We start from the raw sequence: 14,069 nt of genomic DNA on the forward strand, positions 1-14,069 counted from the left end.
AGAATTGGGGCCCCTGGAGCAGTGATCTCCAGGAAGTGACCACCTTTTGAGCACACTCTTGTAGTATATGTGGGTGTGTATGTCGGTACGTGTGTGGACACACAATTTACATACATATACAAACACTGCTTTTACTGATATATACTAATTATTAAAATAAGTGCAACAAATCTGCTGCAAAAGACCTCTTTAAAGAATTAAGGATCAAAGATACCACTCTGAGAACTAAAGTGTGCCTGACCCAAGCCATGGTATTTTCAGTCGCTTCATATGCGTGTAAAAGCTGGACAGCGAGAAAGGAAGGCTGGAGAAGAACTGGTACCTTTGAATGATGGTGTTGACAAAGAATATCGAGTGTACCATGGACTGCCAGAAGAACAAACAAATCTGTCTGAGAAGAACTGTGGCCAGGGAGCCCCTTAGCAGCAAGGATGGGGAGACTCCATCTCACATACTTTGGGTGTGTTATCAGGAGGGACAGTCCCTGGAGAAGGACATCATGCTTGGTGAAGTAAAGGTCATTCTTGGTAGAAACAGGAAGACCCTCAAGGTGTGAGTTGACCCGTGGCTGCAACAGTGGGCTCAGACGTTGTTTTGACACTGAGAATGGCGCAGGACTGGGCAGTGTTTCATTCTGTTACACGTGGGGTCACGGTGAGTCGGAGCCAACTTGAAGACACCTAACAACAACATGTTTTCGTGACAGATGACTTTAAAATTAATGTGCTGTTTCTTAAAACCAAAACCAAACTCACTGCCGTCGAGCCAGATCTGACTCACAGTGACCTCCTTTTGGGTTTCCAAGGTGGTATCACTACGGAAGTAGATTGCCCAGCCTTCCTTCCGAGGATTGACTGGTGGGTTTGAACCGCCAGCCTTCTGGTTAGCAGTCAAGTGCCGCGACCCCTCCTTGGGTTTCCGAGGCAGTATCACTACGGAAGTATATTGCCCCATCTTCCTTCCGAGGAGTGGCTGGTGGGTTTGAACCGCCAGCCTCCTGGTTAGCAGTCAAGTGCCTTAGGCACTATGCTACCAGAGCTCCTATGTTGTTTCTTAGGTCATGCTAAAAAAAACTTAACGACATGGTGATCATTAAAAGAGCGTACCGAGGAGGGGATATTTTCACCCTTGTACTCTTTTCCCCCACGTCGTGGGATTACGTGGCAGGCATCCTGCTCTGGAGACCACTCCAGCCTGTGCTCTCAGGGTGACAGTGACCACAAAGGGTTCTCCCCTCTTTGCAGTGTTCTGGGCCCTCTGCACCCCCGATAGTTGAGAATGTTGGAATGCTGGCACCGAAGTCTGTTTCGGGTTCTTGCGATTCGACTTCTCAGCAGCACTGGCCAGGCTGCCCTGCCTTTTGAAGTGCCTGCTTCCTGCTGGGCTGCTGACGGGGACATAGAGGTGGCAGCCTCTGGGCCTCTTCCCCTTCTCTCTGGTCTCCTTTCTAGGCTCATCCTCCTCAGCCTATGCTAGAACTCCCGTCTCCCTGGTCAAGTCCCGGATCTCACCTCCAGGTCAGAGATCCACGACTCCTGGTCTGCAGCCCAGCTCCTCCCTTGGGATGAATGCTGAATGCCAGCAGAATCTCTCCGTGGGTATCTCGGGGCCCCTCAGCCTGGCCAAGGCTGAGACCGAGCACAGGTTCTCTTCCCTTCCCCCACAGCAGAATCGCGGTCTGGTCTGCATCGCGGTCACTTTCGCAGTGAGTGGCACCAGAAAGCTGCAAGGATCCCCCTACCCCCCATGTCCTAACCAGAGTTACGCGGGCTTTTTCCCTTGGTCTGTCTGCTTCGCTCCATCGGTGCCACCCGCCTCCCTAGTCCGGGCTGCCACATCTCCCATCTGCTCCCGTCCTGCTCTTGTCTCCTGCAAACCCTGCCCATCGTCACCACCAGAGTCGTCTCTTGCCCTCACTGACCTGCGAGCATCGCCCTGTGGCTTAAACCCTCCTTCAGTGGCTCATTCTGCCTGTGGCCACGCTAAGTGGGCTTTACCCCGCCGGGGTGGCTGCCTGCTGGGACCCATGTGGAGCTTCCTGGCCTCCCCACCTGCCAGCCATGCTTCCTGCTGCAAGGTCTTTGTAGTAGTTGTTCCTTCTTTTTCTTTTTTTTTTTTTGAATTTTTATTGTGATTTGGGTGAAAGTTTACAGAGCACGTTCATTTTCCATACAGCAGTTCCTACACATTTTTTTTCATGACATTGACTATAATTCCCTACAGTGTAACAGCTCTCTTCCCACTCCTCCCCACCCCCCACAGTTACCTCTTCCCTGTGTCCTTCCCTCCTCTGCAGTCCCGCCCCCCGAGCTGTCTCCCTGTGCAAACACTGCCCTTCTGTTCTCCCACGATTGACTGCTCCAAGGAGTGTATCTGCCTGATGTAAATGTTTGCTCCCTGTGCCTGTCTGTCGTTTGGCTAGAAGGCCAGGAGTGAGTTCAGTTCCAGACCTGAAGGATAACTAGGGACTACAGTCTCAGGGCTGCCACCAGGCTCTATCAGACCAGCAAACGTGGTCTTTTTTTTTTTTTTGATTTTGAGTTTTGTTGCACATGGTTCTCCCATTCCATCCAGGATCTCCTGCACTGATCCCTTTCCAAGTGGTTGACAGTGGTGGCTGGGCACCATTTAGATCTTCTGGTCTCATGGTCATACAGGCTGAGGATTGCATGGTCTTCCAGTCCCTTGGACTAATCGTTTCTGTGCATCTTTAGTTTCCTTCATTCTTTTTTGCTGTGGACAAGGAGAGACCCATCGTTGCATCTAGATGGGCTCTTGCAAGGGTTTAGGACCCCAGGGGTACTGTAGAGCAATGTTTCTGTGTAGAAGGTTATGCCAGTTGAGCTTGATGTCCCCTGTGACCATGGTCCCAAGCCCACACTCTGAGTAGCTGGCTGTGGCCAAGAAGCCACCACAGTCTTGTCCCTCGTTGGTAGCTCTTCCTTCTGGCTGGACGGCTCCATCCTCAGCTGTGTCCCACCCGCACGTCTGCTCGGCCTGCAGTCTTACGTACAACATGCCTTCCCTCTGCTCCAGTCCGACTCCCTTCCCTCTGTGGTCTCTCATGGTGCCCCAACTGTGCTCATTCCTCACCGATCAGAGTTTCTTGAGAGTGTCGAGTGTGTGTACCCATCCCTGATCTCTTTTTTAAAAAAGACATTCCAAAATATGAGAAAGTGCAGAGGATTGTGACATGCAGGGGCTGAGAGAAGAGGGGACACGGTGCTCACAGCTCTCGTCACAGCTCAGGGGACTGTCCGGGATGCACCTGGAGGCTACTGGTCTACAGAGGGTGGAGGAACCCGGCCAGAGGCAGGAGCGGGCCGCTGGGGGGTGTGGTCCAGCCAGTGATGCAGAAAGGGCATGTTGGTGACAGTGGAGGCCTGCTTGCATGGAGACTAGAATCAATAACTTATCTTCCCTATTGCTTGATTTCATTCTGCTTTATAGGCATTTATTTATTTTTAAGTTTTAATTTCAGACTTAACAGAAAGGTTGCAGGTGTGGTACAGTGTCCTGGGTGCCTCTTGCCCGGTTTCCCCAGTGCTGCTGTGGAAGGAACCTCAGGGCTCAAAACCTGAAACTTAGCCTTGGGAACAGTGAAATGACAGGCCTCTGAATTTGACACATTTCCACACATACCTTCTCTTGTGCAGGATCCCACATTGCATAAAACTCATGGCCGTTGAGTCATAGTTGACCTGTAGTGACCCTGTAGCACAGAGCAGAACTCCTAGGGTTTCCAGGGCCATCAGTCTTTATGGAAGGAGACTGCCACAGCTTTCTCCCACAGAGCGGCTGGTGGGTTTGAACCGCCGACCTTGCGGTGAGCAGCTGTGTATGTAACCACTTCACCAGTCTCCTGTAACAGTTCCTCTGTCGTTGCTGTTACTCATGGCCTTGATGCTTGTGAAGGGTGCAGGTGGGTTGTTCTGTGAAACGTCTCATGTCTTCTCCCGATTGGCAGCAAGCTGTGCATTGTCAACAGGAAAGCGACGGAGGTGGTGTTCTGTCTTCTCAAGGGGCTCCTGTGCTTGTTACAGAAGTTCGATTGTTTTAACTGTACAGATAAAATGAAGGCAGTGAGGCCCTCTCCCCGCCGCTCCCTGGTCCATGCTCCAGCCTGCCACCCTTGGACACCTGTCCCCACCATTCCTCTGAAGCCGTTCTTGTTTGTCTCACCAGCACTTTCCACGTTTCCAGATCCAGGGGACACATCTTCTCCTTGGTGACCCCCAGCAGCACCCAACACACAACGCCTCTCCTCTCTCCTGACAAAGACGCCCGCTCATCTTGCTTCTCCCTCCCCGGCCTTCCTCCACTTCGCTGTGGGCTCCGGTCTCTGTGGCTCAAGCTTCGTTCAGGTTTTCAGATGACAGCGGTCTGCCTCTGGAGGGGTGTGAAACATCAGTTTTGTTGTGGTTTTTTATTTTTTTCTTCTTTTAAAATTTGTTTTGTTGTTGGGAATATACTCAGCAAATTGTGCCGTGATTCAGCAGTTTCTCTACCCACAGTTCCGTGGCACTCATGGTGCTTTGCCAGGTGCACGAGCATCCTCACCCTCCTTTGCTGAGTTGCCCTCCCTCACTAGCACACACTCGCTGCCCCCTCAGGCTCCTGTCTGATCGTTCCGGTTGCTCTTGTCACTTTGATCCCATATACATGGTTCTTAAAGGAGCAGAATGCTCCAGGCAGGCCTTTTTTTGTTGGTGGTGGTTTTGAATGAAATACGTAGGAAACATTAGAAAGTGTCACAGAGTCGGGATGGAGAGTGTTGCTCTGTGTGATGTGCCTTGCGTGTGTGTTAGGCTGTCAGGTAAAATTTGTCTGGGTGACAACAGTTCACAGTGTGACAGCCACTCATAGTGGCCGGAAGTTCTTAACCCTGAGCCGGCTCCTCTGTCAGCACTCTGAGGACACCTGGGTCCGTGCTGTTGGGCCAGCCCTGCACGTGGCCAGCCGGGCGCATGTCCCCCCTCGCAGCCTCCCAGCTTCCCCTTGATGAAACACCTGCTGCTACAAACCATGGTCCCGGCCCAGTTCCTCGCATGCGTCAGACCTGTGCCTGCCTTGGGGCCTCCTCACCATCCCCCCGTCTTTCCAGGGCTCCCTCTCATCCACAGGTCTCACCCTGACTGCACCTGTGCTGTGACTTGCTGTCTCCTTCCTCATAGTCACCCTGGCCTGTCACTGTGATAGCTCGTTTGTCCTCTGATCCCCACCCCCCCGAATGTAAGCTCTACAAGGCCAGGGGCCTGATGGGTCCCATTCTTGGTGGTTTCCCTGGCACCGGGCACAATGATGGGTATCTGGTATGTTCAAGAAATGTTTTCTGGGTGACAGGACTTGTGACTCTGACCTCGGTATAATGGTTTCAAGCTGAGGTATCAATCTTTTCTTCAGAGAAAGCGGGACTGCTGTCCTCTCGGTGTCTGCAGCTGTGGTTTGAGCGCCTGAGGGTGACCAGTCCGTGAATGGGGTGCTATGCTCTGGCTGTGTCTACTCGGCCCCATCCCTAGTTCCTTACGTAGCAAGAGGACCTTTGGACACTTAAAAAGCAAGCCCGTTGCCGTGAAGTTGACTCTGACTCGGGGTCCTGTTGAGCAGAGTGGAACTGCCTCATAGGATCTCCATGGCTGTCGTCTCTGCAGCCACCACTTGTCTGTCGGTGTGCCCTGCTGTGGCGGCTGGCACGTTGCTGTGAACCTGGAGGCAGGGTCACCCATGGTGGGCAGGTTTCAGCGCAGTTTCCGGACTAAGAAGGAAGGAGCTGTCCACTTCTCCAGACTGCAGAAGTTGGTAAAAAAGAATCGGTCAGTGAAACACTGTCTGGTATGTTACTGGGAAACTTGATGAAGAGGCCTGAAACATTGTCTGGTATAGTGTCGGAAGGCAAGCCCCTCAAGTCGGAAGGCACTCGAGACAACTGGGGAGGAGCTGCGTCCTCCAAGTAGAGTCAACCTTAATGCCGTGGATGGACCTTCATTGGCTGATGTGACATGACTCCAAATTGGAAGAAACAGCTGCAAACGTTCATTAATATTCGGAATGTGGAGTGTACAAAGTCAGACTCTAGGAAAATTGGAAGTTGTCAGAAATGAAATGGAACATATAAAGATGGATATCCCAGACATTAGTGAGCTGAAATAGACTGGTAATGGCTATTTTGAATCAGATAATCGTATGGTCTGCTGTGCCGGGAATGACAAACTGAGGAGGAATGATGTCTCATTCATTGTCAAAAAGAACATTTCAAGAGCTATCCTGAACTACAGTGCTGTCAGTGACAGGATAGCATCCATGCACCGATGAGGAAGAGCGGTGAATACTACTGTGATTCGAATTGATGCACCAGCCACCAAAGCCAGAGATGAGGAAATTGAAGATTTTTACCAACTTCTGCAGTCTGGAATTGACCAAACATGGAATCAAGATATATTGATAATTACTGGTGATTGGAACACAAAAGTTGGAAACAAAGTGGCATCAGTAGTTACAAAATATGGTCTTGGTGATAGTAATGATGCCCAAGATCACATGATAGAATTTTGCAGGACTGATGATTTATTCAGTGTAAATACATTTTTTCAACAACATAAGTGGTGACTGTACACATGGACCTCACCAGATGGAGTACACAGGAGTCAAACCGACCCTGTCTGTGGAAAGAGACAATGGAGAAGCTCAATATCATCAGTCAGAACAAGGCCAGGAGCTGACTGTGGAATAGACCATCAATTGCTCATTTGCAAGTTCAAGTTGAAGGTGAAGAAAATTAAAACAAGTCCACGAGAGCCAGAATATGACCTTGATTATATCCCTCCTGAATTTAGAGAACATCTGAAGAAATGATTTGATGCATTGAACACCAGTGACCAAAGACCAGACAAGTTGTGGGAGGACATCATCCATGAAGAAAGCAAAAAGGTCATTAAAAAGACAGGGAAAGAAGAAAAGAGCAAAATGGATGTCAGAATGAGACTCTGAAACTTGTTCTTGGACAGAGATTAGCTAAGCAAATGGAAAAAATGACAATATGAAAGAACAGAACAGATGATTTCAAAGAGTGGCTCAAGAAGACAGAGTAAAGTGTTGTAAAGAAATGTGCAAAGACCTGGAATTAGAAAACCAAAAGGGGAGAACAGCCTGGCATTTCTCAAGCTGAAAGAACTGAAGAAGATATGCAAGTCTCAAATTGCAATATTCAAGGATTCAATGGGCAGAACAGTGACCAATGTAGGAAGCATCAAAAGAAGATGGAGGGAATACACAGAGTCACTGTATCAAAAAGAACTGGTCGACGTTCATCCATTTCAGGAGGTGGCATGTGATCAAGAACCAATGGTATTGAAGGAAGAAGTCAAGCTGTGCTGAAGGAATTGGTGAAAAACAAGGCTCCAGGAATTGATGTTATATCCATTGAGATGTTTCGTCAAAGACATGCAGTGCTGGAAGCACTTACTTGTTTATGTCAAGAAATTTGGAAAACTGGCCAACTGACTGGAAGAGATCCATATGTGTGCCCTTTCCAAAGAAAAGTGATCCTAGAGAATGCAGAAATTATCGAACAGTAGCATCAATGTCACACACAAGTAAAATTTTACTGAAGATCATTCAGAAATGGTTGGAGCAGTATATTAACACAGAACTTCCAGAAATGCAAGCTGGAGTCAGAAGAGGATGTGGAATGAGTGACATCATTGCTGATGTCTGATGGGTCTTGGCTGAAAGCAGAGAATACCAGAAAGATGTTTTTATTGACTATGCAAAGGCATTTGACTGTGTGCATCATAACCAATTGTGGATAACATTGAGAAGAATGGGAATTCTAGAACACTTAATTGCGCTCATGAGGAGGCTATACATAGACCAGAAGGCTGTTTGAACAGAATAAGGGGATACTGCATAGTTTAAAATCAGGAAGAGTGTGTGTCAGGGTTGTATCCTTTCATCGTACTCACTCAATCTGTATACGCTGAGCAAATAACCCGAGAAGGTGAACTGTGTGAAGAACACAGGATCGGGAATCGGAGGAAGACTAATTGACAACCTGCGATATGCAGATAACACGTCTTTGCTTGCTGAAAGTGAAGGTGAAAATCAAAGACTACAGCTTGCAGCTGGACCACACCTCAATAGAAAGAAAACAAAGATTCTCAGAACTGGACCAAAAAGCAGCATCACAATAGATGGAGCAAATATTGAAATTGTGAGAGATATCATTTTTCCTGGGTCCCCAGTGAACTCCATAGAAGCAGCAGTCAAGAAATCAGACTTCATGTTGCACTGGGTTCATCTGCTGCAAGGGCCCTTTTAAAAGTGTTAAAGAGTAAAGATGTCCCTTTGCAGGTTAAGGTGTACCCAACTCAAACCATGGTGTTTTCAGTCACCTCATATGCATGTAAAAGCTGCTCAAGGTATAGGGAAGAAGTGATGGAGGGTCTGAGTGTGGACATCACATGTTGAGTTCTACACTTGGAGGAGTCTTTAGGCCTGGACACGTGTGTGATTTGTACACTGCTCCAGCCCGGGTGCCCTTCGCAGTTATGTCATTCTACCCAGAGGAAGGGTGAAAAAGGCCTTTTAATTCCTACAGAATTCTGGATCCCAGACAGAAGAAATCCAGCTCTTTGGAAGCGTTGGCGAGTGGGTTAGAAGTTTGAGCTGGGAGATTCTGCAGCTGGCAGAGGCTCGTATCCTCACAGTGGCAGCTTGTTGTGGGTGCTGAGTTGGGCCCCTGTGAGGCGGCTCCAGCCCTTCCTGCTGTCTGCGGTACCAGGGTGGCTGCTCTGTGGGTCTCAGTGGACAGTCTCTGGTGGCAGAGACGCTTGGCCTTCAGGCCAACTCCCCGGTGGAGGGTGGGTGAATCGGGCCCGAGGTGAAATGGGGGGGTGCTTCCCTGTGCAGAGTGCATGAATCGGGGCCTGAGGTGAAACAGCAGAGACTGCCTCCTGGACAGGCGGGTGCATATCGAAGGAGGGACTGGGGTCTAACTAGAGACACTAGTGTCTGTCGTCTTTGTCCTGAAGGGTTTGAGAAATGCCTGTGATGAGAATCCTGCTCCACATGCGTCAGTTTGGTGCATCAGACTGATGTAGCCTGTCTGTGTCGTCACACAACATTGCTCGTTAGAAATCGACTCGGCCCCATGAGAGGTGGTGTCACCCAGCTGTGGGGGCCTTCCCCACACAGGGAAACGGGACCACAGTACTTTCCCTCTCGCGGGGTCTGGTGGCCTTTGGGACTATGTCTTCTTTGTGCCCTTCACACTCATTCTCGTGTCGTGAGTGCCTGGGGAGTTTGTCCAGGGTTTCTGGATGTGCACATTGTAACAGGAGTGCACTTTGAAGTGTGCTGTTGGATCCTGAGCAGTGTTGCTCGGGGATCACGTTCCCCCTGACACGCAACACGGGCTGAGTGAGACTCTTGTAGAACGCCTCTTCAGAGCACCCCTGCTGGCACCTTCCTTGGGCGTGCTGAGTTAGAAACACAGGGTTAGGATCCCGGAAGCTACGTCGTAAATGATCTTGAGGAGATTGAGGTGAGCGTCCTGGTTAGGGGCGACCCCTTCCTACCTCCTTGAGCCCAGCAGAGGGATGTTCTCAGCCTGTGTTGGCTGCTTAAGGGCAGCGGGACCAAGGAATGGCTTTGAGTTGAGCCTGAGGGATGGCATGTGAAGGCAAAATGACCGCTCCTTCATTGGTTAGTAGGTTGAAGACAGAACACTTGAGCGCCATGGAGATTTTATTTTAGCAAGAAGACCAACATTAAACTGCAGAAGTTAAAGGCTGAGTGGAAAGTAGAGACCTTTCACACCACATACAGTGGTGCTTTGGGCCAAAAGGCCCGAGCCTCCAGGTCTACACCAGTCATTCTCAAACTCGGTCGACCCACAGACCAGCTTAAGGAAGCAAGAGGTCTCTCGGACCCTTCGCTGTCACTGGGCCCTAAGCCAGACAGCCCTTCGGCCCTCCCGGGCAGGTGGAGAAGGATTGTGGCTTTGATGAGATCCTCAGGGTGGGAGTCACAGACTCCAGAAGGAGCAGAAGCCATGAGTGAAGGCACTGGTGGCTAGCGTTCTGTTTCTGAGGCCAGCGACCTGCGTCCTTCAGGCCCATCCACACGTGTGATGCCCACGAGCCCAGGTGTGCCCATCACGAGATCTGTGCCTGGGAGCCACCTTTGGTCCTTATTAGGATGGGGATGGGGATCAGCATCAAGGCGTTGCTGGGTGTGGCGCTGAACCTGGTCCTGGGAGGCAGGTGGAGTGGCTGGGCCCTCTGACCCGTTGCTGTTGTTTCAGGGGGCCGAGGCCATGGTTCTGGAGAGTGTGATGTTTGCCATTCTTGCCGAGAGGTCTCTGGGTCCGAAACTCTATGGGATCTTCCCCCAAGGCCGCCTGGAGCAGTTCATTCCGGTAAGCTGGGGCCCTGCCTGGGCCGCTGACCTGCCCCACGGACAGGTGCTCGGCGTGACCTCCACTTAAACGGCATCAGAAATGAGACGGACGAAACCTTTGGTCGCTCCTACAAAGACATACGCATCCAAAATAAAGACTAGTTTGGAATCTGGTCGTCGCCTGCGCCCCCTCGTCCTGTAGAGCCCTCTCCGCTTCTTTGTAGAAGGCGCTGCTGGAGCCCATCGGCCGCTCCCTGCCGCATCGCTGGGCTCACCTGTGCTGCAGGGACCACCGTCCCCTCGCCTGACTTAGCTGCCCCACCTCTGTCATTCATTCATCCATTCGTTAGGACCCCCACCCCCATGTGCTTGTCAAGGCCAAGCTCAAATCCGCTATTTCCAGGAAGTCAGGATTAGTTCCCTTTCTTGTCACCCTGGGGACAGTTGTCATGCTGCTGTAACATCTGACAGCACGCCTGGGTACAGAGTCGTGTGTGGATCTGAGATGGAACGCTGCCCCCTCCCCACGCCTGGTCCCCATAACACGTCATACTCAAGAATGCTCATTAAATGTGCTGTTAGTGGGGTGCCGGGCCCTCCGAGCTAGCTTCTTTGGGTGGTGATGCTGCTCCTTGCTGGCCTGCCTGAGTGGTCACCTTCTCAAGGCAAGTCCCCTATGACGTCCTGCATACGAGAGGCCACCCTGTGCGGTGCACACGTGGTGTCTGGCAGGAGGTGGCCCACTCTCTCCCTGGTAGAGGAACCGTAGCCACCACTGGGTCCCCGTCTGTCAGGCACAGTATCCATTCCTAAGAGAATTTTGTCTGTCGAGTGGCATTTCGATGCCTTGCAAACACTGGCTTCCAGTTCTTCGGGCTGTGGTGAGACCATTCAGGTTCCTTCAGGAGATGCCATCTCCCAGCTCCCTTTTTCATTCCAGAGCCGGCGGTTGGACACCGAAGAATTAAGTTTACCAGATATCTCTGCAGACATAGCTGAGAAAATGGCCACATTCCATGGTATGAAAATGCCATTCAATAAGGAGCCAACGTGGCTTTTTGGAACAATGGAAAAGTAAGTGGTCAGCTCTCTTGGTCCTAACCCAGCCTCCATGGTGGCCTGCGACAGTACCCAGGAGCCACTGTGCACAAAGCTGGCCGCCCTTGGATTCCCGGGGGACAGGCTGCCCGTACTTTGCTTGTCCCGTAACTAAATCTCCTTTGTGTATAAAAGGGAAGCCTGGAACCCAGACAGGCTCGTTTGCAGAGGTGCAGTCATAGGGGGAGGAGTAAAGGGATCCCCAGAACATGGTGAACCCCCTCCCTGCAGCCCTGCCCCTCCGGCCGGGAGGGCAGAGGCCGTCCCCCTGCTGGGTAACTGCCCTGGCGAGGACGGGCCGAGGAGGACTGTTCGCTGACCGTGCCCCTTCTCTGGCGCAGGTACCTCAACCAAGTGCTGAGGGTCCAGTTTACCGGGGAGCCCAGGCTGAAGCTGCACCAGCTCCTGAGTTACAACCTGCCTCTGGAGATGGAGAAGCTGAGGTGAGGGTTTGCTCTCGTCCCCGACTTGGTAAGTGCAGCCTCCGTCTGGGGCACTGGAGCTGTGGAAGGCGCCCGGTCAACTCGCGCTGGCTCAGGACACACTGGGCAGGCGCTGCCTTGTGTCGCGTATCTTACTGCGGTCCCTTTGGCTTTCTCGCTGTTCGTTTGGTTTGTTGATGTTTCCTGGGCTTGGTATCTTTTCAGTCTGTTGGTTGAACTTCATCGTGGTTTGTGTGAAGGTTCACGGAGCAGATTAGTCCATCTTTCAATGACTCTCACACACTGTTAGGGGACACTACTTGCAATCCCCCTTCTCCTGTGGTTTTGCAGGATGAGTTTAAACAGATGAATGTGGTCCTCTGAAATCAGTTTTACACACGTGATCGCTTCTTCTCCAGTCGGCCCCTGGAGGTTTCCTGGAGGAGGTAGGAGTTCAGGTGATGTAAAGCAGAGGGAACGGTTTGGTGCCTACACCAGCAGAGAGCATCACAGGCCAGGCACGGAGTCAGGCAGATGAAGGAAACAGCTAAACCTACGCTCCAGGGAACCAGTGAGAACCTTGGTCCTGGTCTCCTCCAAGGAGATGCTGCCTGTGGTCTTCAGTGTGATGCTGGGGGCTGGCATGGCCTCTGAGAGGCAGTCACACCATTAGCTGCTCCAATATTTGTGTTTGTCTGTGTTGGGCCTGAGGACAGAGGCTGAGGATATGGAGACTGTGACATTCCACACGGAAGCACATGATAGCAGGCTAAGGGCAGCGTGTGCTGGGGGCCTGCATGCAGACGACAGGCACACGTGTGGAGCTGTAGGGATCTGGGGTTCAAGTCACAGACTTGCTGACGGTGCCACCATTTCTGTGAAAAATGTGCTTGGGGCTGTGGGTCGGCTTGGCGTGCCAGTCAGTGCCACGCGTGCTGGAAGAGAGTAGCTGCTTGTACCTTGGTCGGAAGCGCAAAGTGTAATAAGCTTTCCTTCTGCAGGTCGCTGCTGGAAGCCACTCTGTCTCCAGTTGTGTTTTGTCACAATGACTGTCAGGAAGGTAAGCGTCGCTCCCCAGTGTGTGGGGTGGGCTTGTGTGCATCCAGAGGCCGCGCCCGTGTCGGTGATGGACGCCCGCCCTGTCTGTCGTTAGAGGGTGCACGCCATCAGACGAGGGCACGGCCCTCCGGCGAAGCGTCCTGTGACCATTAACCAGAGAGCTGCACACCTACCACAGAGAAATCCCCAGGAGGTTAATAGGAAAGAGCAGGTTTCAGACCAACACGTAGGGTACATTCTCTTTTTGTAAAAAATACAGAAAAATCTGACAGAATATTCAGTAATGGGGGGCGGAGATGGGACTTCCACTTTCTAAGTCATACGGCTTTGTAGCATTTGAATCCTTAGGGTGAACATCTATGACCTTTTTATTCTGAGAAAACAGTTAGAAACAAGCTCCTCTCCTCAGTCAGCCTGGCCCTTCCGCACGGAGCAGCACATGGTGGCCTGCCAGAGCCGCTCCGCTCTTCTCAGTTCCCTCACTTCCCTGTGCTAGTGATGGCGCTGCTTTAGAAAGTTCAGTGCCGTGGTGTCCCTTACTGTGGCAGACGCCCCCGGTGCGCTGTCAGCGTCACCCCGCCGGCTGCCGTCCCCTGCGTGCGCCCAGCTGTGCTGCCAGCTCCGTGCCCAGCTTCTCCTCATTGCCACCACTGCTGCTGCTTTGTGCCGTTGTCTGCATCCCTGGCCACTGCCCAGGTCCAGCCACAGGCCCTGCCTTCCAGGCTCAACCATTCTGTTTTCATTCTGAGGACAGCCCCTTTTTGACACCTAGTCATCAGTAGGTGTCCGCTTTGAACTGGAAGGCAGAGGTCCCAGGTCCACCAGGGCATAGAGATTTTGGCTGGAGCTGCATGGGCCGCCCTCTGGGGTGGGCTGCCCTCTGGGGTGGGCCACCCTCTGGGATGGACCGCCCTCTGGGATTGGCTGCCTTCTGGGGTGGGCCGCCTTCTTGGATTGGCCGCCTTCTGGGATGGACCGCCCTCTGGGATGGGCCACTTTCTTGGATTGGCCGCCCCCTGGAATGGACTGCCCTCTGGGGTGGGCCGCCCTCTGGGATTGGCTGCCTTCTGGGGTGGGCCGCCTTCTTGGATT

The 14,069-nt window shown here is 51.9% G+C and overlaps 1 protein-coding gene across 1 annotated transcript in view; it reads left to right on the forward strand.

The window, feature by feature from the left end:
- The window catches only part of CHKA (choline kinase alpha), a 60,221-nt gene that overhangs the window by 35,516 nt on the left and 10,636 nt on the right, over positions 1-14,069 (forward strand). Inside the window, exons 5-8 of the mRNA XM_042781533.1 lie at positions 10,304-10,417; positions 11,339-11,472; positions 11,838-11,939; positions 12,920-12,978. Coding sequence (XP_042637467.1) covers positions 10,304-10,417; positions 11,339-11,472; positions 11,838-11,939; positions 12,920-12,978 — 409 coding nt within the window. The remainder of the gene's footprint in view (positions 1-10,303; positions 10,418-11,338; positions 11,473-11,837; positions 11,940-12,919; positions 12,979-14,069) is intronic.

This window comes from Orycteropus afer, unplaced genomic scaffold, assembly GCF_000298275.1.
Source record: "Orycteropus afer afer isolate SDZICR_OR568_19922 unplaced genomic scaffold, OryAfe1.0 scaffold00130, whole genome shotgun sequence".
In the NCBI taxonomy this organism is placed as follows: domain Eukaryota; kingdom Metazoa; phylum Chordata; class Mammalia; order Tubulidentata; family Orycteropodidae; genus Orycteropus; species Orycteropus afer.